General features: G+C 37.3%; 1 protein-coding gene across 3 annotated transcripts in view; it reads left to right on the top strand.

The window, feature by feature from the left end:
• Positions 1–24,717, top strand: part of VPS8 (VPS8 subunit of CORVET complex) — a 237,786-nt gene that overhangs the window by 104,586 nt on the left and 108,483 nt on the right. For all 3 annotated transcript variants that reach the window (XM_044914623.1, XM_044914617.1, XM_044914619.1), the window contains 6 exons: positions 9,739–9,810; positions 12,752–12,871; positions 14,145–14,201; positions 17,485–17,567; positions 18,297–18,381; positions 19,142–19,240. In XM_044914623.1, coding sequence (XP_044770558.1) covers positions 9,739–9,810; positions 12,752–12,871; positions 14,145–14,201; positions 17,485–17,567; positions 18,297–18,381; positions 19,142–19,240 — 516 coding nt within the window. The remainder of the gene's footprint in view (positions 1–9,738; positions 9,811–12,751; positions 12,872–14,144; positions 14,202–17,484; positions 17,568–18,296; positions 18,382–19,141; positions 19,241–24,717) is intronic.

The following is a 24,717-nucleotide window of genomic DNA, read 5'->3' as shown; positions in this document are numbered from 1 at the left end:
GTAGTTTTTGATTTGCATTTCCCTGATAAAAAGTGAGGTTGAGCATCTTTTCATGTGTCTCTTGGCCATCTGTATGTCTTCTTTGGAAAAATGTCTATTCATACTCCCATTTTTTAATTGGATTATTTGTTTTTTGGGTGTTGAGTTTTAAAAGTTCTTTTTGTATTTTGGATACTAACCCTTTATCAGATACATCATTTGCAAGTATCTTCTCCCATTCCATAGGTTGCCTTTTAGTTTTATTGATTGTTTCCTTTGCTGTGCAGAAGCTTTTGGTTTTAATGTAGTCCCAGTAGTTAATTTTTGCTTTTGTTTCCCGTACCTCAGGAGACATACCTAGAAAGAAGTTGCTGTGGCTGATGTCAAAGAAGTTACTGCCTGTGCTTTCCTCTAGGATGTTTACGGTTTCAGGTCTCACATTTAGGTCCTTAATCCATTTTAAATTTATTTTTGTGTATGGTGTAAGAAAGTGGTCCAGTTTCATTCTTTTGCAGGTAGCTGTTCAGTTTTCCCAACACCATTTGTTGAAGACACTGTCTTTTTCCCATTGGATATTCTTGCCCACTTTGTTGAAGATTGTGTGTTCATTTGTGGGTTTTCTATTCTGTTGCATTGATCTACATGTCTATTTTTGTGCCAGTACCATACTGTTTTGATTATAGCTTTGTAATATAACTTGAAGTCTGGAATTGTGATGCCTCTAGCTTTGCTTTTCTTTTTCAAGATTGCATTGGCTATTTGGGATCTTTTGTGGTTCCATACAAATTTTAGGATTGTTTGTTCTAGCTCTGTGAAAAATGCTGTTGGTATTTTGATAGGGATTGCATTAAATCTGTTGATTGCTTTGGGTAGTAGGTATTTTAAACAGTATTTGTTTTTCTAGTCCATGAGCATGGAATAACTTTCCATTTCTTTGTGTCATCTTCAGTTTCTTTGATCAGTATTTTATAGTTTTCAGAGTACAGGTCTTTCACCTCTTTCATTAGGTTTATTCCTAGGTATCTTACTGTTTTTGGTGGGGTTGATTCCTTAATTTTTCTTTCTGCTGCTTCATTATTGGTGTATAGAAATGCAGCAGATTTCTGTATGTTGATTTTGTGTCCTGCAACTTTACTGAATTCGTTTATCAGTTCTAGCAGTTTTTTGGTTGAGTCTTTAAGGTTTTCTATATATAGTGTCATATCATCTGCAAATAGTGACAGTTTTACTTCTTACCAATTTGGATGCCTTTTATTCTTTTTTGTTTTCTGATTGCTGTAGCCAGGACTTCCAGTACTAGGTTGAGTGAAGGAGGTGAGAGTGGACATCCTCATTCCTGACCTAGAGGAAAAGCTGCCAGTTTTCTCCCATTTAGGATGATATTAACTCTGGATTTTTCATATATGGCCTTTTTTATGTTGAGCTATGTTTCCTCTAAACCTACTTTGTTGGGGGTTTTTATCATGAATGGATGTTGTACTTTGTCAAATGCTTTTTCTGCATCTATTAAAAGGATCTGTGGTCCTTATCCTTTCTTTTGTTAATGTGGTGTGTCACATTGATTGATTTGTGAATTTTGAACCAGCAACCCAGGAATAAATCCATTTGATCACAGTGAATAATTTTTTTTAATGCATTGTTGGATTTGGTTTGCTAGTATTTCACTGAGAAATTTTGCATCTGTGTTCCTCAGGAATATTGGCCTGTAGTTCTCTTTTTTGTGTGTGATGTCTTTATCTGGTTTTGGTATCAGGGTAATGCTGGCCTCATAGAATGAATTTGGAAGTTTTTCTTCCTTTTCTATTTTTTGGAATAGTTTGAGAAGACTAGGTATTAACTCTCCTTTAAACGTTTAAATAGGTATTAACTCTTCTTTAGAATTTGCCTATGAAGCCATCTGGTCCTGAATTTTTGTTTGTTGGGAGTTTTTTTTATTATTGATTAAGTTTCTTTGCTGGTTATTGGTCTATTCAAGTTTTCTATTTCTGCCTATTTCAGTTTTGGTAGTTTATAAGTTTCTAGGAATTTATCCATTTCTTCTAGGTTGTCCATTTGTTGGCATATAGTTTTTCGTAACATTCTCTTATAATTGCTTGTATTTCTGTAGTGTTGGCTGTTATTTCTCTGCTCTCATTTGTGATTTTACTTATTTGGGTCCCTTTTCTTTTTGATATGTCTGGCTAGGGGTTTATCAATTTTAATTTTTTCAGAGAATCAGCTCCTGGTTTCATTGATCTGTTCTATTGTTTTTTTTTAGTTTCTATATCATTTATTTCTGCTCCAATCTTTATTATTTCCTTCCTTTTACTGTTTTGGGATTTGTTTGTTGTCCTTTTCCTAGCTCCTTTAGGTGTAAGGTTCCATTGTTTGAGATTCTTCTTGCTTTTTGAGGTGGGCCTACTATGTACTACTATGTACTTCCCTCTTAGGACCACTTTTGCTGCATCCCAAAGCTTATACTGTTGTGTTTTCCTTTTCATTTGTGTCCAGGTATTTTTTTTTTTAAGATTATTTATTTATTTATTTGAGAGAGTGAGACAGCGAGCAAGGGACCACAAGCAGGGGGAGTGGGAGAGGGAGAAGCAGGTTTCCTGCAGAGCAGGGAGCCCGATGTGGGACTTGATCCCAGGACACTGGGATCATGACCTGAGCCAAAGGCAGACGCTTAACAACTGAGCCACCCAGGCGCCCCTGTGTCCATGTATTTTTTAAATTTCTTCTTTGATTTCCTGGTTCACCCATTCATTGTTGAGTCGCATGTTGTTTAACCTCCATGTATTTGTGGTCTTTCGAGATATTTTCTTATGGTTGACTTCTAGTTTCATACCGTTGGGGTCAGAAAAGGGGCATGGTATGATTTCAGTCTTTTTGTATTTGTTGAGGCCTGTTTTGTTACCTAATATGTGATTTATTCTAGAGAATGTTCCATGTGCACTTGAAAAGAATGTGTATTCTGCTGTTTTAGTCCATCTGGTCCAGTGTGTCACTCAAAACCACTGTTTCCTTGTTGAATTTCCGTTTAGATGATCCATCCATTGATGTAAGTGGGGTGGTAAAGTCCCCTACTATTATTGTATTATCATTAATTTGTTCCTTTCTGTTTGTTACTAATTGTTTTATATATTTGGGTGCTACCATTTTCAGTGCATAAACATTTATGATTGATATATCTTGTTGGATTGTTCCCTTTATTATTATATAGTGCCCTTCTTTGTCTCTTGTTACAGTCTGTTTTAAAGCCTAGTTTGTCCAATATAAGTATTGCTATTCCAGCTTTCTTTTGACATCCATTTGCATGATAAATATTTCTCCATCTCCTCAATTTCAATCTAAAAGTGTCTTGGTCGGGACGCCTGGGTGGCTCAGTCAGTTAAGCGTCTGCTTTCATCTCAGGTCATGATCCCAGAGTCCTGGGATCGAGTCCCACATGGGGCTCCTTGCTTAGCAAGGGGCCTGCTTCTGCCTCTGCCTGCCTCTCTCTGATAAATAAATAAAATCTAAAAAAAAAAAATATATATATATATATATATATATAAAAAGTGTCTTTAGGTCTAAAATTAGCCCCATGTAGATGGGTCTTGTTTTCTTATCCATTCTGACACCCTGTGTCTTTTGATTGGAACGTTTAGTCCATTTACATTCAGAGTTATTATTGATATGTATTAATTGCCATTTTATTACTTGTGGTTGTTTTGGAAGATTTTCTGTGATCCTTTCTTGTCTTTTTTTTTTTTTTAAGATTTTATTTATTTATTTGACAGAGAGAGCGAAAGAGGGAACAGAAGCAGGGGGAGTGGGAAAGGGAGAAGCAGGCTTCCTGCCGAGCAGGGAGCCTGATACGGGGCTCCATCCCAGGACCCTGAGATCATGACCTGAGCCAAAGGCAGTCGCTTAACCAACTGAGCCACCCAGGTGCCCCTGATCCTTTCTTGTCTTTCTCTCTTTCATGTTTTGCTGGTTTTCTTTAGTGTACATTTGGATTTCTTTCTCTTTATTCTTTGATGTTTATTAGTGGGTTTTGATATTGGTTACCATTAGGTTTGTATATAACCTCTTCTGCAAATAGCAGTCTATATTAAGTTGATGGTTGTTCAAATTTGCACCCATTCTTTTCTCCTCTCCGCACATTTTGAGTATATGTTATTATAGTTTATATCCTTTTGTGTGTGTGAGTTCCTTGACCGAGTTTTGCAGAAATATTCATGTTTACTGCTTTGTGTTTCCTGTATTTATACTGTCACTTTTGTTTTCTCCTTTCCACTCAATATTAAAGAGTCCCCTTTAATATTTCTTGCAGGGCTAGTTTAGTCATCACAAACTCTTTTGGTTTTTGTCAGGAAAACTCTTTATCTCCCCTTCTATTCCAAATGGTAGCCTTACCGGATAGAGCATTCTTGGCTGCAGATTTTTCCTATTCAGCATTTTGAATGTCTCGTGCTACTCTCTTCTGGCTTGCCAAGTTTCTGTTGAAAAATCTCTTTCAATGGAAAACCCTAGCCTAATGGGTTTTCCCTTGTAAGTTAATGACTTCTTTTGTTGCTTTTAAGATTTTTTCTTTATCACTATATTTTGCAACTTTAATTTCAGTATGTCTTGGTTTTGAGCTGCTTTTGTTGATTTTGATGGGAGTTCTTTCTGCCTCCTGGATCTGTATGTCTGTTCCCTGCCCCAGATTAGGGAAGTTTTCAGCTATTATTTCTTCAAATAAATTTTCTGCCCCCTTTTCTCTTTCTTCTTCTAGGACTCCTGTAATATGAATGTTACTATATTTAGTAGAGTCACTGAGTTCCCTGAGTCTATTCTTGTTTTGCATAATTCTTCTTTCTCTCTTTTGTTCGGCTTCATTGCTTTCTGTTACTTTTTCTTCTAAGTCATCAATTCATTCTTCTGCTTCTTCCAGCCTGCTGTTCATTGCATCAGGTGTGTTTCTAATCTCATTTATTGGGCTCTTCATCTTTGATTCTTTTTTTAACTCTTACATGTTTGTGGTAAGGGTCTTATTGATGTCTTCTATTCTTTTCTCAAACCCAGTGAGTATTCTTATGGTTGTTACTTTAAATTCTCCATCAGGCATGTTACGTATATCTGTTTCAATTAGATCTCTGCCTGTGGCCTTATCTTGTTCTTTCATTTAGGATAAATTCCTCTCTTCACATTTTGTCTAAATTGCTGCTGCCTTGGGCGCCTGGATGGCTCAGTCGGTTAAGCTGCTGCCTTCAGCTCGGGTCATGATCCCAGGGTCCTGGAATTGAGCCCCACATAGGGGCTCCTGCTCAGCAGAGGGCCTGCTTCTCCCTTTCCCTCTGCCTGCTCCTCCCTTTCCCTCTGCCTGCTGCTCAGCAGAGAGCCTGCTTCTCCCTTTCCCTGCTGCCTACTTGTGCGCTCTCGCTGTCAAATAAAGAAAGAAAAAAAATCTTTAAAAAAAAATAATAAATTGCTGCTGCCTTATAAGTATTAGAAAAGCCAGTTATGTGTACTGCTCCTGAAAGTAATGGCCTTACAGTGAAGAGGTCATGTAGTACCCAGGGCCTATCACTTCAGGGAGTTCACCAGTGTGCACTATGTGTGCTCTGTTGTGTTCTGGCTGCACTATCCTGCAGGCTAGTCATCTGCAGAGTCTCTCCTTGCCTGCTGTGAGCAGTGTTTCATCCCTGGCCTGAATGTGGCGAGTTTTAACTAGGTGTGCTCTGATCTGCTTGTGAAATGAGACCTGTCACCACCTACACTGGAACTGAGGCCCTGCAAAACTCTCTGGTCAGGTGACAATGTGGGCGGGGGTTTATGCTGATCTTCTTGGGGAGGGGCCCACCCACTTGGGACTGAGGCAAGTGTGACTGGGAAGGGCAGTTCTATTAGAGCACATAAGGGTGGGGCTTGGTATAAGCAAGTTAGGCAGCCAGTGTAGCACTGCACTGCTTCCTTCAGGTGGCTCTGTGTTTGTACAGAAATGGCACCAGCCAGCTCCTTTGTTCCTGAAGGGATATGTCCATGAACGTTGCCTCTCAGGGACGTGGTCAAGACTGGCAAATAATCTCCCACTGTGTGCCCCAGGCACTCCTCAGATTGCTGTTTCCATGATATCTGCCTCCAAATTGTTTGCCTGCCTTCTCTCCAGGAGTAGTGCAGTACCTTCTAGGCTCTATCCCAGCCAAGCCTGCTGACCTTTAAAATTCCAGGCTTTAAGCCCTTCTGGTTGTAAGAAGTCCTAAAATTCAGCCCCTCTCATTTTCCAAGCCAGTGGCTCTGGGGAAACATTCTCCTTGTGCATTCCCCTGGGTGCTCCTTCCCTCCCCAACCCCCGCCCTTCTCTGCGACCTCCCTCCCGCCCCTTCACAGCAGCTTCAGTCCGTTGCTCCCCTAAACCACATCTCCACGCTTTATGCCTTCTTCAGTGTAGCCTCTTTTCTCCCTTTAGTGGTGGAGTTTGTTCTGTCAGTCTTCAGGTCAATTTCTGGTGTATGTAGGATGATTTGGTAGTTATCTAGTTGTATTTGTGGGACTAGGCGAGCCTAAGGTCCTTCTACTCTGTCGCCATCTTCTCCCAAACCAGGTTGTTCCTTTTTATAGCTGTGTAATTTTCCATGTTATGGATATACAGTTTGCCGATCTGTTCACCAGTAGATGGTCCTTGGAGTTGCTTTGTGTTTTAGGCTATTATTAGTGTGGACATATATTTCTGTTTCTCTTGAGTAAATCTCAAAGGATAGAATTGCTGGGTCATTTGTTAAATGTATTCTTTTACTTTGTCAGAAACTGACGGGCTGTTTTCTAAAGTGGTTCTACCATTTTACATTCCTACTAGTAGTATAGATGAGTATCAATCAGTTCCTTCATCTCACCAACACTTGCTAGAGTTGATCGTTTTAAAATTACCATTCTAAAAGGTGTGTAGTGGTATCTTGTGGTTTTTATTTAATATTTTCCTTCTGATTAATGATACTAAGCATTTTTTTTCATTAAAAAAGATCAGTAGAGAAGATATGTTTGTCATCCGTATATTCTCTGGTGAAATATCTGTTCAAATTTTTTTAAAGATTTTTTTTTATTTTTTATTTATTTGACAGTGAGCGAGACAGCGAGAGAGGGAACACAAGCAGGGGGAGCAGCAGAGGGAGAGGGAGAAGCAGGCTTCCCGCGGAGCAGGGAGCCTGATGTGGGGCTCGATCCCAGCACCCTGGGATCACGACCTGAGCCAAAGGCAGGCACTTAATGACTGAGCCACCCAGGTGCCCCTGTTCAAATTTTTTTTTTAATTGTGTTTATTTTCTTGCCTGGTTTTGAAAGTTCTTTAAAAATTTTAAATACAAGTTCTTTGTCAGATTACATAAGCTTAGCAAATGTTTTCTACCAGTCTGGTTTGTCTTTAAAGACTAATAGTTTTGTTCTAAGATACCACTCAGAATTGACTGTTCTGGGTAATTTTTACCATGTATACTGTAAGCCTTTTCAATGTGTCAATTCAAGTCTTTATTTCAAGAATGTTTTCTTGAGGGGCGCCTGGGTGGCTCAGTCATTAAGCGTCTGCCTTCGGCTCAGGTCATGATCCCAGGGTCCTGGGATCGAGCCCCGCATCGGGCTCCCAGCTCCATGGGAAGCCTGCTTCTCCCACTCCCCCTGCTTGTATTCCCTCTCTCGCTGTGCCTCTCTCTGTCAAATAAATAAATAAAATCTTTAAAAAAAAAAAGTTTTCTTGAATTACAGATTTAAATGCTTTTTCTGCTTCATTATTTTGTATTTCATCTTAAACTGCAGTTATTTGTATATTGTATTATCTTTATCTTCTATATTTGTCACCTTTTCTCTGATCTCTTTTACTTTATTTAAATTTTATTTTCTTAGTTCTTTTCATTTATGTTTTCTATTTCTCTTACTTTACTTTTGTTCATGTCTTTTCTCCCATGGGTGGCTTGTATGCCTTTGTGCTTCACAAACTGTGTCATTCTCCATTAGGACATCTTTGCGTTATTCCTGTTACCAAGCATTGTGTAAGTAGAAGCATCTTTATGGAATGATGATGTTTTAACAGTGATGTGCCATGTTAGTGGCAGCTGTTAACTTCAACCAAAATATGTCATTATTTATATCATAATATTCATACTGTGGTATATCACCACTTAATTATGTTTATAGAAGTAAGCTTTCAATATCTGTTTCAAAGCAGTGAATATATGCTGCCGAAAAGGAAAATGGATAAGAAATTCTTTTTTACTAGCTGTCACTGCTGTTCCTTTTTATACATATGTTAATTCTCCATGATTTGTGTTTTAGTTGAATAGCACTTGTATTAGCAGATAATACCTTCTATTTGTATCTGCACAGTGACATCTTACTTTGGCAAGATGGGGTGGGATAGAAGTATGTGTTTGCGTTAGTGTGTTCATGTTTGTTGTTTTTGTAAACCTGCAGAGAGAACTGAGAGACTTTCTAGTTCACCTTAGAACTAGGCAGGGTAATATTTAACTCACTTAAACATTAAAATATCTTCTATTTGAGTTTCCAGATTCAGAGTTCTTACGGTCTCCTTGGTAATTCATCTCAGCATTTTTCAACTAACTGGCAGCAAAGTAGTCTAGGTGAAGGAAGAGTTTAAAAAAAAAAAAGATTTTGTTTTTCTCTGTCATTAAGTAGACAATCGAGCATCCATTTGTTTAAAGCACTTAGTGTGTGTCAGGAAAGTAGAAGGAAGGGCATGCTAACTGGAGAACATCATGAGCAGAGGTACTTGGGAGAAGTTAGGGAAGTTCAGGGCCCATTTAAAGAATAGCAGTATTTTGGTTGAATGTAACCGTGATGTAGTCTTGAAAGTGATGTAGTCTTGAAAGTTCATGGCTGTGAAATTCCTTTTTTTAAATCTACTCATTTAATTTTTAATTTTTAATGGGACAACATATAGTTTATTTTTTTAGGAAAATAAGCAGTAAATTATTGCTGTATGGATTCAAACATTTCTAAGACCCACATGTGCTAAGTGAAAACCATGGGAAAGATATTCAAGTCTCTCATCATTTTTATTATTTAATAATTTCATTTTGATTTTTTGGTAGTAAACACAATTCTTATTCTCATATATGCATTTTATAGGTATTAGGTATTTTCAGAATCTGATGCTGTCATTTACTTTGGTGCATGTTCTGTTCAAAATATATTTGGCTCTACTTGCCCAGGGACATAAAAGGGCTATACGTGGCAGTGTTTTGAAAATAAGATACCTAGTCCTTGTATGTGTGTAGGCTTGAGGATTTTAACATTGTGACAGTTTTACCATAATTTTTAGAAAATGTCTATCATTGAACATCATTTTTTTTAGTTGTCATGGAAATGATGAAAGTTATTTTTCAGGAAAGTTAATAAACTGTACGTCAGTTATTACTTCCAAATAGCATAGTTGGAATGATGGCAGAGCATGTAACATATAGTTCATCTTCTCAAACCCTTGTTCACAAATTGCCTTTTGTCATTAGTGTTTTTTCTTTTTCATTGCCTGTGAACTTTCTCAAATCACTTTTTGCTTGTATGGCAGTTGCTATATTTTTATACTTGTTATTCATTTTTAAAGTCCCAGGATACCATGCAATAGTAAATGCTATAGCTTTCTACCTAACTTGCTAAAAGCAACTTACTATTTAAAGGTATATAAGGAAAAACCTGATGAGGAATGGTTACCTTATTTGGGATTTTACCTATTAATAAGAATTTCATATCTTGTTTCCTTCTAAAATGTGCAAATAATAATAATTTTTAAAAATTTCTTCCTGTTAGACTTTTGAAGATTTTAAAAATGACAAGCAAGCTGTAGAATATCAACAACGAATTGTGGATATTTTGTTGAAAGTAAGTATTCAGAGAATAGATGTCTTTGTATTGATGTTTGTTTGTTTGCTTGTTTGTTTTTAGGGGGGCAAGGGGCACAGGGAGAGGGATAGAGAGAATCTTAAGCAGACTCCATGCCCAGTGTGGAGCCTGACGCAGGGCTCAGTCTCATGACCCTGAGATCATGACCTGAGCCAGAATCATATACTTAACCAACTGAGCCACCCAGGTGCCCCTGTATTAATGTTTATTTTAAGAAAGTTGAATTGTTTTATAGCAAGTTCTAAAATGATCTTATTTAATGAAGCAGTGTGTTGAAATCATTTAAATTGTGATATCTTTGTCTTCCAAACCTGAATGAAATACTAATCATTCTTTAAAAAAAAATTTAATTTATCTCAGCTGTAGACTAGATAGATATAGGGTACTGCTGTGAAATGCATATTGTGGTAGTTGCTATATTGGTATGATTATGTGAAATAATAGTGACTAACTTCAGAATCCTTTGAGAAAATAATTAATGTGAAGAATCTTCATACCAGCATTGCTGTGTTGCTAAGGTGGTGCTCTCATTTGACTGGGGCACTAAGATGATAGGTACAACTTCAGAATGATTAGAGGTACACAGAGAGGATCATCTCAGTTTAAATCTAACTAGATTCAGTCCAAAGTTATTTTGAGATCCACTCTGCTGCTAATGAATGAATGCAGAGACAGATTCTTTTCCTTTCCATCTGCACAGCTTGGATAAGGCCAGTTTCTTCTTGTAGTTGAAATCTTAGAATCTTGTCCATTTGGCTGTGAAATGGAGATTTCTTCCTCTTAGCGAGTTTTAGATTATTTTGGACAAGAGACCAAAATTAAAATGTTCTCTAATTATGTATGACATTAATGCATTACATTTATAATAGTTCTTTATAATTTTAAAGCACATTTATATACCTTATTTGAGCTGTTTATTGACGTTTTAAGATAGGCAGTGATGAGTATGAGAATAGGATCGCTAAGTCCCCAAATAATGCCAGTTTGATCCAGGTAGGTGGTGTGGAGAATTTTTACTTGGATTTCCTAAATGGTCTCTCTATACCTAATCTTGTCCTCCTTTAATTTGTGATCTTGCCTTTCTTTTATTCTTCTGTGGCTACGTATTGGATCAGTTGGAATTAAGTTCTGCTGTGAGAGAGATTCAAAATAACAGTAGTTTAATTATGAAGGGAATTTATTTTTCTCATAAAAGTCTGGAGGTCAGCAACCTGTTCTAGTAGAGTGGCTTCACAAACTTATCAGGGATGCAGATGCCTTCTGCTTTAACTGTTGTTATTCTTAGTATATGGTTCCTGTCTTTTGGTCCAAAATACCTTCTTGGGCTCCAGCCATCACCTCGACATTCTAGCCAGTCTGAATGCAGAAAGAGATGAAGAAGAGAGTTCCCTCTCTTTAAGAAGACTTTTTAGAAGTTGTATACTACAATTCAACTTATAACATGTTGATCAGAACTTAGATATATTGCTTCTCAGCTGTTAAGAGAGACTGAGAAATGTACTCTTTATTATGGGTGACCATGTGTTTAGCCTAAAATGAGGAGTTCTAAGTTAGGAGGGAAGAGCAGATGTTGGAGCACAAGTACTAGTTTCTGCCATACTCCTGTAAAGTTGTTGAACATGACATCCAAGATCCTTCTGTATTTTCTGGTCCCCGATTACTTCTCTATAACTGCTCTCCTCTCCTACCCCTAACACACCCCCTGTGGCACACACACCCTCTGTATTACGAACTTCTCAACCATATTAAATTATTGCAATTCACCGAACTGTGTCATCTTTATGTCTTATGTTCTTTGTGTGCGTTTTCTTTCATCCTGTCATGCCTTTCTTTCCCTTTCTCTGCCTGGCAAATTCCTAACCATTTTCCAAGACATAACTCAAATATCATCCATGAGAAACTCTTTTAGAATCCTTTCCACACTTTCAGTTTGATTAGTTGCTCCTTCTCCATGTTCATACAACACTTCATGCTACACATGGCACACTGTATGGTAATTGTTTACATGTTTATTTTCCTGCCTGCAGTTTCCTGTAAGCAGAGACTGTGAGGATTTTTTTGTGTGTGTCGTTGTTTTAACATGACCAGAATATGTCCAGCACAATGCCTGCGTGCTGGTATTTCCTATTTCTCTTCTTTATCCATTCATCTATTGATGGAATTTAAGCTGCTTCCATGTCTTGGCCATTGTAAGTAATGCTGCAGTAAACATAGGGGTGCATATATCTTTCTGAATTAGGGTTTTTGTTTTCTTCAGATAAATACTTAGAGATGGAATTCCTGGATCACACTTTTTTAAATTTTTTGAGGAACCGCCATATTGTTTTCCACAGTGGCTGCACCAATTACAGTCCCACCCATAGTGCATGAGTCTTTCCTTTTATCCACATCCTTGCTTAACACTTGCTATTTCTTGTCTTTCTGATACTAGCCATTCTGACGGGTGTGAGATGGTACATCATTGTGGTCTTGACTTGCATTTCCCCAATGATTAGTGATGTTGAACATCTTTTCCTGTGCCTTCAGGTTACCTTACTTTTAAACCCCAGAACGACTCCCTTCTTTCCCTTTAAGTAGGGTTACTTAAATGTAATTTAAATTTAACTTTAGAAGGATTCTCTTTTAAGAATTCCAGAGGGAAACATGTTTAATATTTCTTTGAAAGCCACCTCTGGCAATTCAGTTCTCATACAGATTGTGCTTAGAAATACGCCAAAAATCACTAAAATGTTTTCCTTTCAGAATATGAAAGTAGTTTGTGCTCCTTCTCTAAAATGGCATCGAACTCAATTGTTGCACAGCCTATAAAAGAATCTTTTCATGAGTCTTTAGTAATGAGGCTTCCCACCACCTTTCTAATGATACAATTTTGTGTCAAACCAGATGGTATATTGAATAAATGGTCTCTTTTGCTCACCAGGTTATGGTGGAGAATTCCGATTTTACTCCCTCACAAGTAGGATGTCTCTTTACATTCCTTGCCCGGCAGCTTGCAAAGCCAGACAATACATTGTTTGTAAACAGAACCCTTTTTGATCAGGTGAGTGTCTTTAATGATGAGAATTGTTTTCATTATGTTTACTGTTCATAGAAAAATTGACTGGACTGTACATTTTTTTAATATAATAGCCTAGAGGCTAAATATCTTATCAGGTAGGAGCCTGTTCTGGTTTTAATTTGGATTAAATTAGTTGGTTTTTTTTTTTTTAACGTTGTGTCTGGATAGTATGATTTTGCCTAGTAACTTGCTATCTTGGGAGTATGGCTTGTAGAGATTGGCTTATAGAAATTTTTTTTTCTGTTATTCTGTTGCTCTAAATTGCCTAGAATTGTTTGCTCAAGAATTTTTGAATTTAAAAGTCACGCATCTCATTGGTAGCATGTCTATGATGTTGATCATCTGGAAGAGAGATCACTATTAGAAAGACTGAATTTCCTTATAAATGACTTTGACTCTGAAGGTATCTCCTAATCCCAGTTAAATATCTTCTATATATCCACAGGTGGCAAAGAAAACCCTTTTTATCTGGAGAAAGTTACCAATAATGACTAGCATTTATTGAGCACTTCATAATACCAGGTTCTGTTCCAGGGTTTTTTTGTTTTGTCCTAAAGATTTTATTTATTCATTTGAGAGAGAGAGCACAAGCAGGGGAAGTGGCAGAGGTAGAGGTAGCGGCAGGCTCCTGGCTGAGCAGGGAGCCCGATGCGGGGCTTGATCCCGGGATCATGACCTGAGCCAAAAGCAGACGCCTAACTGACTGAGCCACCCAAGCGCCCCTGTTCCAGGGTTTTATATGTATGTGTTAACTCATCGCCATTGTAATGGTAGTCCTGAGATTGGTATAGTTGTTACGCTCGATTATGCCGATGAGGAAACTAAAGCCTACAGAGGTTATGTCACTCATCCAAGTCCCTACCTAATAAGTGTTATTAGCGATAAGTGTTGTTATTAAGTGTTAATGAGGTTAAGACTCAAATTCAAGTGGCCTGACTCTATAAAGTCCATGCTTTGCTCGGTCCTTGGTATCAGGGATCTTAAGGTTAAGGTGTGCGGACGGCACTGTCTTCCTGCCATGTTTCGGAACAGTAATGATAAGACAGATACATATTAAGTTGTTAACATACTTGAGCCAGCTGTGCCATGTAATAGGCCAGTCAGTGAGGAAGATACCATATATCTGTGGTGTCTGTTATGGCCCAGTGTGAATGAATTGATGATATTGAAAGGGTAGTTATTGTTGTTTTCATGACTACAGTGTTATGGCATCCATGTTAATATCCAACAAAGAAAATACCTTTTCTTTGACCAGGTCCTTGAATTCCTCTGTAGTCCTGATGATGACTCCCGACACTCTGAAAGACAGCAGGTATGAACTACTGGAACTCTGCTTGCTAAAGGATGGGAAAGAGGACAGAATAAGCTAGAAAGAACGCTTCTGTGCTAGACCTCATGAAACGTAAGGGAAAGTAACTTGTGCCAAACTCTAATACTCAGCTAGATAGTGGCAACCAGGAAATAGTGTGGATGGTTGTTAGAGGTACCTTTGTAAAGAATTTATATCAGACTAAATTCCTAGGCAGGCTGGACCTGTCTTGCATCCAGCATGACACCAAAGAGAGTTACTCATCCTTCTCCATGAAGTAGCAGCAGTTGACACCTGTTGTGTCCTTTCTCCTCCGGCCGTTTATCTGATACCCACTCCTAGCTGCTATGGCTTTGAACCAGAAAGGCTGCAGGATCCCCTTCAACTTTAAGGAGTGTTCTGTAGCCCCCCTGCGTTAGGGTAAACATTGCTGGGGACTAGAATCCATCTGTCCCTCCACTAATCGCTGTGAGATTGTAACTGTTTGATTACCACTTCTTTCTACTTAGGCCACTTTCTTGAGCGTCTCTTGCAGGAGTACGATTCCTTCAAAGCTTACCTACTATAACTGTGAGCATTAAGAGAGCCTATTTAACATTGATGGCCAGAGTTTGTCAGATAAGCAAGCTACATTGATGGCCAGAGTTTGTCAGATAAGCAAGCTACAAAATAGAAGTACTTTGAGAGCTACGCTGGTGTTTTTTTTTACGGTAATAGTGCTCAACAGCTGCAAGGTTGAGACTCAAAGAACATAGGATAGCAACAGTGACCCTTTTCTCTGCACAGCTGTGGCCCAGTGACTGCTGCAGACTAACTTGGGGCGAGAACAGCTGTTAAATTTTGGTTATCTCAAATTATATTGAATACAGATAATGTGGACCCCTCACTGTGCCCCTGTTTCTCTCGTGGCAGGAAAAGTGAATCATGGGCTGCATGGTGTTTATATAAAATGATAAACACTTTTAATATAAATAATTAAACAGAAATAAAAACCAAATCTAAACATAAAAGTCAAACTTTGAAAAGTAATCCTCGTATAGTAATGCTCTGTTTTTGGAAGTCCCCTTTGAGACTAGGTTTTTTTCTCAACTCATTTGAGAAATACAGAAAACTGATGCAGTAAATTGCTCAAATGCATAACTAAAGTTAGAACCCACTTCCATCCCTTCTAATCCAGCACTCATGTATCATGTGTTATATATAAAAATTTGTGTCTGCAGTATTTTTGAGTGTTTTTCTGGTGGTATGCTGCTAAAATTTTACAACTGCTTCCCCAGGTGTAGTTCTGATCCGAATGTTGGTTGATATTTTCAGTATTTAAATGAATAAGATGAAGGCACAACAGTGGAAGCATGACAGAACCTCACACATTCATCAGTGAAGTGACTTCTGTGCTCAATCAGTTCTTGAATACTAGAAAAATAATTCCTTAGTTTTTTGTGCTATTCACAGTATAATGACTATGACATGCACACTTTTAAATTTGATTGCCTATTTTCATCACTCTCCTACCCAGGGATTGCAATTTTTTTTTTTTGTAAAGGGCCAAAGAGTAAACATTGTAGGCTTTGTGGGGCACATGGGCTCTGTGTCACGTACTCTTCTTTTTGTTTGTTTTACACCCCTTTAAAAATACAGCAACACTTGATTTTTACAGCATTTGCTAATTTCCATAGTGTAAGTACTCCCCTCATGGCTGATTTCAGCCTACCAACATGATGTTACTAAACATAGAACTGGGAAGAGATGCCACACCCTTATATAATATTTCCACCCTACAGCTGCAGTAACTAACCTCAAGAGCATACATAGTAAAATGTAGTAAAATAATTAGGAAGTGGTGAGTTTTGCATATTAATTACTTTTTAAAATTTTAATTATTTAACAATTGCTGTGCTCAACAACTGGCTTACACAATTCCTGAAAATATAACAGCTCTGTTCAGTTGGTAAGACTGGCTTCAGCAATGACATTTCTATTATGGTATTCCAAACTGAGGCTCCCAATAGATGGGTTCACTCCATAGTTCTATATAACAGTACATTATAGTGCTCAAAATGGACTGAATTAGGGTTCTGAAGAGTAAAGTATGGATAGGTTTCATTTCTTCTCCCCCTTTTTGTCTTTCTTTAACTTGAAAGTAATCAGTTTCCTGTGTTAGAAAAATACTTTGTTAAATGGTTTCCTGAAGTTCTGGAAGGGGCATATTACTTTGGATCTTGAACTTAAATATAAGAGAAAGCTTCCTCAATTGTTCTAGTGACTATGTAATGATTCTGTTATCTTTTGAGGTTTATTTAAAAATATTGATGATTCAGTCTCAACATCCTAACCACTTTTTTATTCATCTGCTTGTTGTGGTAAAAATTAATTTTATGAACCCCAGTGTTTTGGGTTTGTTTTTATGGTAAAATATATATACCATAAAATTTATTTTAACCATTTTAAGTGTATATTTCAGTGGCTTTAAGTATATCTCATTGTTGGGCAACCATCATCACCATCCATCTTCAGACCTTTATCTTCCTGAATTGAGACTCTCTACCCATTAAACAATAAATCCCCATTGCCACCTTCCTCAGCCCCTGACAACTACCATTCTACTTTCTGTCTCTGTGAATTTGACTACTTTGGGTTCTTCATATAAATGGAATCAAACTGTATTTGTCCTTTTGTGACTGGCTTATTTTACTATTATGTTTTTAAGGTTCATCCATGTTATAGCATGTGTCAGAATTTCATTCCCTTCTAAGGCTGAATAATATTCCATTATATGCATATACTATATTTTGTATATCCATTCCTCCATTGGTGGACATTTGGGTTGTTTCCACCTTTTGGCTCTTGTGAATAATGCTGCTCTAAGAAACCCCAATGTTTAAGTATAAGTAGAGAAATTAACATGTAAACATGGATACTACCTGTGGACAATAGATTTTAAAGAACCATGAGACATAAAAGCACCAGATAAATATATGGACATTTTTGGCTTAGTGGAGGGTTAATTAGATATTCTAATAAGGCTTTATTTACAAACACCGTGGCATTCCTTCCATGTTTGAAAAATAGAGCCATTTATCTTTTTATAAGACCTAATTACAGTATCATCATCATTATAATAGTAGTTTTCTGTACCTCATACATGGGAAAGCCAAGCCAAAACATCAACTAATAAGGACAAAAAAAAAAAAAAAGTTATGGTTTGTGTGACTGAATGGACTCTTAACGGAGCTAGTAAATAAAAGTGGATTCCAGAGTGTTTTACTTGTTTATTTTAAATGTTCAGGTCCTTTTAGAATTGCTGCAGGCTGGAGGCATAGTTCAGTTTGAAGAGAGTCGGCTCATCCGGATGGCAGAAAAAGCAGAATTGTAAGTGGTTTTTAAGTTATACATTAATTCCCATTTACTAAGTTACATTTCTCTAACTGGAAGCCAGTTGACGCATTGCCCATTTTTAATTAAGAAAGCTATGCAAATGACAACAAAAAACCTAAATGCAAAAGTTTTTGTCTTTCAAGTCTAGAAATTAAGTAACATTTGCAGAAATTAACACTGAGTAAATTTGAAGTGCTTGTACATTTGTTTTAGTATGAAAATGAAATAAGTCTTATGATTTATAATTTTAGTTTTGTTTACTTAAAAGTTCCATTATTTTATAGATTTTTGAGTCACTTATTCATACATATTCTAAACAGTGCAGAATTTAATATACCAAATAAGGTCCAATATGTTAACACTATTATTTATCTCATTTGTTGAGTATTTCATTTCTGAACAGAGAAACTTGACATAGTTAATTGATAACTCATATATTAACTGTTTTTATGTAACACATTGTTGCTTTAACACTTATTTTGTACCCAGCTTTTAAATTTCTTATAAACATAATATTCATGTTCAGCAGCATTTTAAACCTGTATTTAGAGGAATGGCAGATACTCCTCTCCCTTAGATATTATAACTTCCATTTCACAGTAGAAATCACACCTACTATATTCATTTTTCCTAATACTAACCTCTGTAAGCAAACTTCTTGAAACAATAAGCTAATAACTGCCTGCCTGTTGGTACTCTGAAGTTTTTCCTTTTATGTTCTAGCTATCAAATTTGCGAGTTTATGTATGAACGAGAACACCAATATGACAAAATAATTGATTGCTACTTACGTGACCCGCTAAGGGAGGTGAGCTATGATACTGCTTTACCCTTTTTTCTTACTCAGTCCTCCCCTCCCCTTATCGAGTAGAAATAACTATTAAGTAGGTATAGCTATTCAGTAGAAATGTTGGGACATGTGTTTGCTGATTCAAGGTTTTCTTCATTTATTCACCAGGTTTTTGTTGAGTGCCTACTATTAGCCAAGTATACACTGATCATTAAAACAGATATATTTGCTACAACTTTAGAACTTACAGTTTAGTGATGGAGACTGACAGTAAGGAAACCAAATACTTAATTACAGATGTGATGAGTGAAGAGAAAATGGGTGCAACTTGAGATACTGGGGAAACTGACTTCTACAGAGCAGCCAGGGAAGGTGACATAGAGACTGAGTTTTGGAATTTGAGGTGAAGCCAGTCAAGCAAAGAACCAGCAAAAAAGTATTCCAGGATAGGGACAAGGATAATAGAGAAGGGCAAGAGTGATGTGAGATGAAATTAGGAATGTGGATAGGGTCCACCAAAGATAAAAGTATATGATATTCCCTCATTTGGTTAGTGAAATTGAGACCAAAATTAATTGGAATGGATTTGCAACTTCCAAGAGTGTACCCTAAACATTAAACTCATTCTCTTTAGTGTCAGTTTTCCAGCAGTTTATCTATAAATGGTTTACCAGCTCCAAATAATAGATACTTACCAAGACTAGTACAGATAGTGGATAGTGACTGACTATTGCTTGAGTGAATTAATGAATAAGTTGTATTGTCTCGTGTTCTTCAGGAAGAAGTCTTTAACTACATTCACAATATCTTATCCATTCCTGGACACAGTGCAGAGGAGAAGCAGTCTGTATGGCAGAAAGCAATGGATCATATAGAGGTGCTGATTCAATAAAACTTGTTAAATTTCCCCATTTGTATGGATAGCTCCCAAATTAAGTGTATGCTAACTAAGTAATGGCAGATGTCATGTTAAGTTGATCTACTTGAGGATTAACATCTTTTTCAGATTATTTCACCTTTTATTTGTATTCATAAAGTCCATGTCCTATACAATTTATTATATCATGACTTCTGAAAAGAACCCAAGTTCAGTCAGCCGGATGACAAACTGGAATATTAGTGGGTTCTTAGAACCTTAGAATGGCTCTGAGAGTCGTATTGGTCTTCCCCCCTAAAATGTGATAGGGAGCCGTTCACCCCAATCACCCAGTGGAATTTTACAAACAGTACTCTAATGCATTGTTCTCTCTGATGTAGTTCTCTCTCCTATGTAACAGAGTGATGATTCTGATTTTGTTTATGTATGCTGTGTTACAAGAATACAGGAGTTGACTTTGGAGCAAGAACTTTTTTTAAAAAAAACAAGCTTATAGATGCCTAAATGGAGAGACTAATACATGTGTGATGAACATGTGATCGCAATGCATTCTAAAGAGGGGCCCCAAAATCAGTCCTCACGTTAGTACCTTAGATTCATCATGTACACTGCAACAGAGTTAGCAGGTTTTTTGAATCTGTTTTATGGATCACTAATAATTGAAAAAAAAAAAGTTTAATGAAAGATGCTGAGGTAATACTAGTTTTGGAGATAACAAATCTACAAAGTTTTTTTCCTTGTAGCAAGGATCAGCTGATGGGGGAACTTCTGGTAATGGGTTTAGAGATGTGGTGAAAGATATGTGATTATTCGATATCTTTAAAAAAAATGTTATACATATGGAAAATGATAAAAAAGAATGAGCTCTGAAACTTTGAGGAAACATTGCTTGTTACGTGAATTCTTTGTTTTAGTTCCTGACAGTTTTAAAGCTTAGAGAGATAGGAAATGTGCACAGCATCTTATGTGAAACATGTGCTGTGAAGGATGGGGCAGTCCGTCACCAGATATGTGGTCTGAAGTAATTGCTACGCTTTTTCATTTGTAGGATTGAGAACATACGTGTTATTTAATGTTACCCTATTCCTGCTAACAATAAGATGAATATATCTTGGTGGAAAGAACCCAAGGAAACCTTTCTCGATTTTCATTTGTATCTTTTTTCCTTTAATCATTTTGTATTCTTTTTCCTTTCATCAGTCCCTTTGTCTCCATAGTTGCATTATGGCTTCTTATTCATTTCACTTCATCTGCATTATGCAGTGGCTTGAGCACATGGACTCCAGACATCCGAAAATGAAGCCATGTCTCTGCCTAATGTGAAACATGATGAATTAATGAGTAAACAAATGACTCAGCAGAAAACTCATACTGGAGAATCAAGAAGTGTTTTTGCTGCACAGTTATTTCTGCTGATTGTTTTCCCCACATCTGCACATTTTTTCACCTTGAACTTTTTCGTATCTCTTAAGGCCACAATTACAAATACATAGACTTTTTTTTGAAGAACTTCTGTGGCTTCAGTAATGTGAATAAAATCAACATTCAGTGTGTAGAGGGAAAAGTACTCAGAGTTTTCTGACAGTAGACACAGTGTGTAGATCAGTGGTTCTTCACACTTTGGGGGTTATAGACCTCTTACAAGAATCTAATGACAGATTTGGACCCCTGGTGCATAAGATTGTGCATGTACACAGCTATGTAATTTTGTTTAGGATTTCAGGGATCCACAGACCGCCTAAAAGCTATTCTTAGACTGGGTCTATGGATTCCAGGGAAAGAATCTCTAGTTTCAGTGGCTTTTCCAATATGGACAAAACATGCTTCATTAGATTTTTAAAAATATTTTTCATTTTGGGGCACCTGGGAGGCTCAGTCACTTGAGCATCCGACTCTTGCTTTTGGCTCAGACCATGGTCTCAGGTTCAGAGATGGAGCCCCGTGCCAGGCTGTGTGCTCAGCAGGGAATCTGCTTGAGATTCTCTCCCTCCCTCCTCCCCCCAGCACCACTCATACACATGTGCACACTCTCTCTAATAAATAAATAAATCTTTAAAATATTTTTCATTTTGAAATATAGAAAACATCCCCAAAAGTGCATAACACAAATGCGCAGTTTAATAACACGTTTAAAAAAGCAAACATCCTAGGCCCAGATCAAGAAATCGAGTTATTTCCAATACCCGAGACTCTTTTTGTGTATCCTTTCCTGATCACATTCTCTTGCCTTCCCTGATATGCCCAAGATCCTGGTTTTTCTGATAATTTCCTGCCTTTCTATATACTGCTACTTCACATGCCTACATCTCTAAAATGACGTGTTTGTTTTGCCTTTTTCTGAACTTTACATAAATGAAGTTCTACTCTTTGAAGTTTGTACATTTTGTTGTAGGTAGCTGTGGTTCATTTTAATTCTTGTATTCCATTTTACAATTATATTAAAATTTATTCATTTCTACTGTTAGTGAACATTTCTGTTATTTCTAGTTTTGGGCTACTAAAAGAAATCCATCCATGAGCATTCTTTTTTTTTTTTTTTTTTAAAGATTTTATTTATTTGTCCAAGAGAGACTGAGCAAGCAGGGGAAGTGGGAGGCAGGCTCCCCACTGAGCAAGGAGCCCGATGCGGAACTTGATCTCAGGACTCTGGGATAATGACCTGAGCCGAAGGCAGACATTGAACCAACTGAGCCACCCAGGCGTCCCCATCCATGATCATACTTACACATGCATCTTAAGCACAGCATTTCTTGAGGGCAGTCTAGCATTACAGCATCAGCTGAGAACTTAAAAAACAGTTTCAGGGGCACCTGGGTGGCTCAGTCGTTAAGCTTCTGCCTTCGGCTCAGGTCATGATCCCAGGGTCCTGGGATCGAGCCCCGCGTTGGGCTCCTTGCTCGGCAGGAAGCCTGTTTCTCCCTCTCCCACTCGCCCTGCTTGTGTTCCCTCTCTCCCTGTCTCTCTCTCTGTCAAATAAATAAATAAAATCTTAAAAAAAAAAAAGGCCGTTTCAGTCTTCGCTTCAGACCTAGTCTATCTGAAACTCTGGAGGTGGACCCAGTGGTATGGTTCAGTAGGCCCTCCAGGTGATTTTGATGCATGCTAACATTTGATAATCTCTGCTCTAGGGACATATAATTGCCAGTTAATTGAGATAAATACATTAAACTTCACCAGATGCCTGCATTGTATGAGATTTTCCATTAACTCTGTATCCTTGCTAGACTTCAAAATTTTGCCCATATAGTGCATGTATAATCATATTTTATTATGTTTGAAATTTACATACCCTTAATTACTAATGAGATTGATAGTCTTCTTGTTTTTTGGCCATTTAAATTCCCTTTCTGTGATGTGCTTGTTGAAGTATTTTGCCCATTTTTCTATTAGAATGTCTCTTGTACTTACTGATTTATAGGAGTTCATCATGTATCCTGGATGTTAGTCTTTTTTCAGTGATATATATTGTGGATATCTTCCACTCTATGGCTTTTTTCAGTGGTTCTTTTTAAGAAAAGTTTTTTTTTTTTTTTTTTAAGTAGTCAAATCATCAATTTTTTCCTTCTCTACTAAAGGAGAAATTCTCCTATATTATTGTCTAAAAGCTTTCTTGTTTATTTTGTTTTTGTCTTTGAATCTTAGGTCCACTTGAAAGCAGTTTTTGTACATGGTATAAGAGTGGTGTCCAATTAATTTTCAAAGTATGGATGTCCAGTTTTCCCAGCAACAGTTATTTTAAAAAGTTGCCTTTCCCCATTGCTCAGCAGTGCTACTTTGTCATAAGCATATCAAGGATCTATATGTTTGATCTGTTTTTCAGCACTCTATTCTGCTTTACTGTTCTGTCTCTCTCTGCATCAGTGCCACACTACTAAATATTGTTGTTTTATAATCTTGAAGAGAGTATTGGCTATTCTTGACCTTTTATACTTTTATTTATTTTTAAATTTTAACTTTAATATAGTTAACGTACAGTGTTATGTTACTTTCACGTGTACAGTATAGTGATGCTACAATTCTATACATTACTCAGTGCTCATTGTGATAAGTGTACACTTAATCCTCTTCACCTGTTTCACCCATCCCGCTACCCCCATTCCCTCTGGTAACCATCAGTTCTCTATAGTTAAGAGTCTGTGTTTTTGGTTTTTCTCCTTTCTCCTTTGTTTTGTTTCTTAAATTCCACATATGAGTGAAATCAATCATATGGTATTTGTCCTTCTCTGACTGACTTATTTCACTTATTTCACTTAGCATTATACTCTCTAGCTCCATTCATGTTGTTGCAAATGGCAAGATTTTATTCTTTTTATGAGTGAGTAATATTCCATTGTGTATATATACATGACTGTGGTAAATAATGCTGCAGTAAACATAGGGGTGCATATATCTTTTCAAATTAGTGTGTTCATATTTTTTTTTTTAATTTTATTTATTTATTTATTTGAGAGAGAGAGAGAGAAACAGCATGAGAGGGGAGAGGGTCAGAGGGAGAAGCAGGCTCCCCGCCGAGCCGGGAGCCAGATGTGGGACTCGATCCCAGGACTCTGGGACCATGACCTGAGCCGAAGGCAGTCGCTTAACCAACTGAGCCACCCAGGCGCCCAGTGTTTTCATATTCTTTCGGTAAATACCCAGTAGTGGAATTACTGGATCATATGGTAGCTCTATTTTTAATTTTTTTATTAATGTATTTTTTAAAAGATTTTATTTATTTGAGAGAGAGCAAGAGCGAGAGGGATCACAGAGGGAGAGGGTGAGGGAGAAGTAGACTCACCAGTGAGCGGAGAGCCCGATGCAGGGCTCGATCCCAGGACCTGGAGATCATGACCTGAGCCACCCAGGCGCCCCTATTTTTAATTTTCTGAGGAACTTACACACTGTTTTCCACATCAGTTTGCATTCCCAACCACAGTGCACGAGGGTTCCTTTTTCTTCACATCCTCACGCACACTTGTTTCTTGTGCTTTTTGATTTCAGCCATTCTGACAAGTGTGGGGTGATACCTCATTGTAGTTTTGATTTGCATTTTCCTGATGATAAGTGATGTTGAGCAACTTTTCATATGTCTGTTTGCCATCTGTATGTTGTCTTTGCAGAAATGTCTGTTTGTGTCTTCTGCCCATTTTTAATTGGATTATTTGGTTTTTTTTAGTGTTGAGTTATATAATTCTTTATGTACTTTTGATACTAATCCTTTATTGGATAGGTCATCTGCAAATATCTTTCCCATTCCGTAGCGTGTCTTTTAGTTTTGTTGTTGATTGTTTCCTTTGCTGTACAGAAGCTTTTTATTTTGATGTAGTCCCAATAGCTTATTTTTGCTTTTATTTCCCTTGCCTCAGGAGACATATGTAGGAAAATGTTACTTACAGCCGATGTCAGAGAAATTACCGCCTGGGCTCTCTCTTAGGATTTTTAGGGTTTCAGGTCTCACGTTGAGGTCCTTAATTCATTTTGAGTTTATTTTTGTGTAT

The sequence above is a fragment of the Neomonachus schauinslandi genome, chromosome 1, assembly GCF_002201575.2.
Source record: "Neomonachus schauinslandi chromosome 1, ASM220157v2, whole genome shotgun sequence".
Taxonomy (NCBI): domain Eukaryota; kingdom Metazoa; phylum Chordata; class Mammalia; order Carnivora; family Phocidae; genus Neomonachus; species Neomonachus schauinslandi.
The sequence above is the reverse complement of the archived record's forward strand: the minus strand, read 5'-3'. Positions and strand labels throughout refer to the sequence as shown.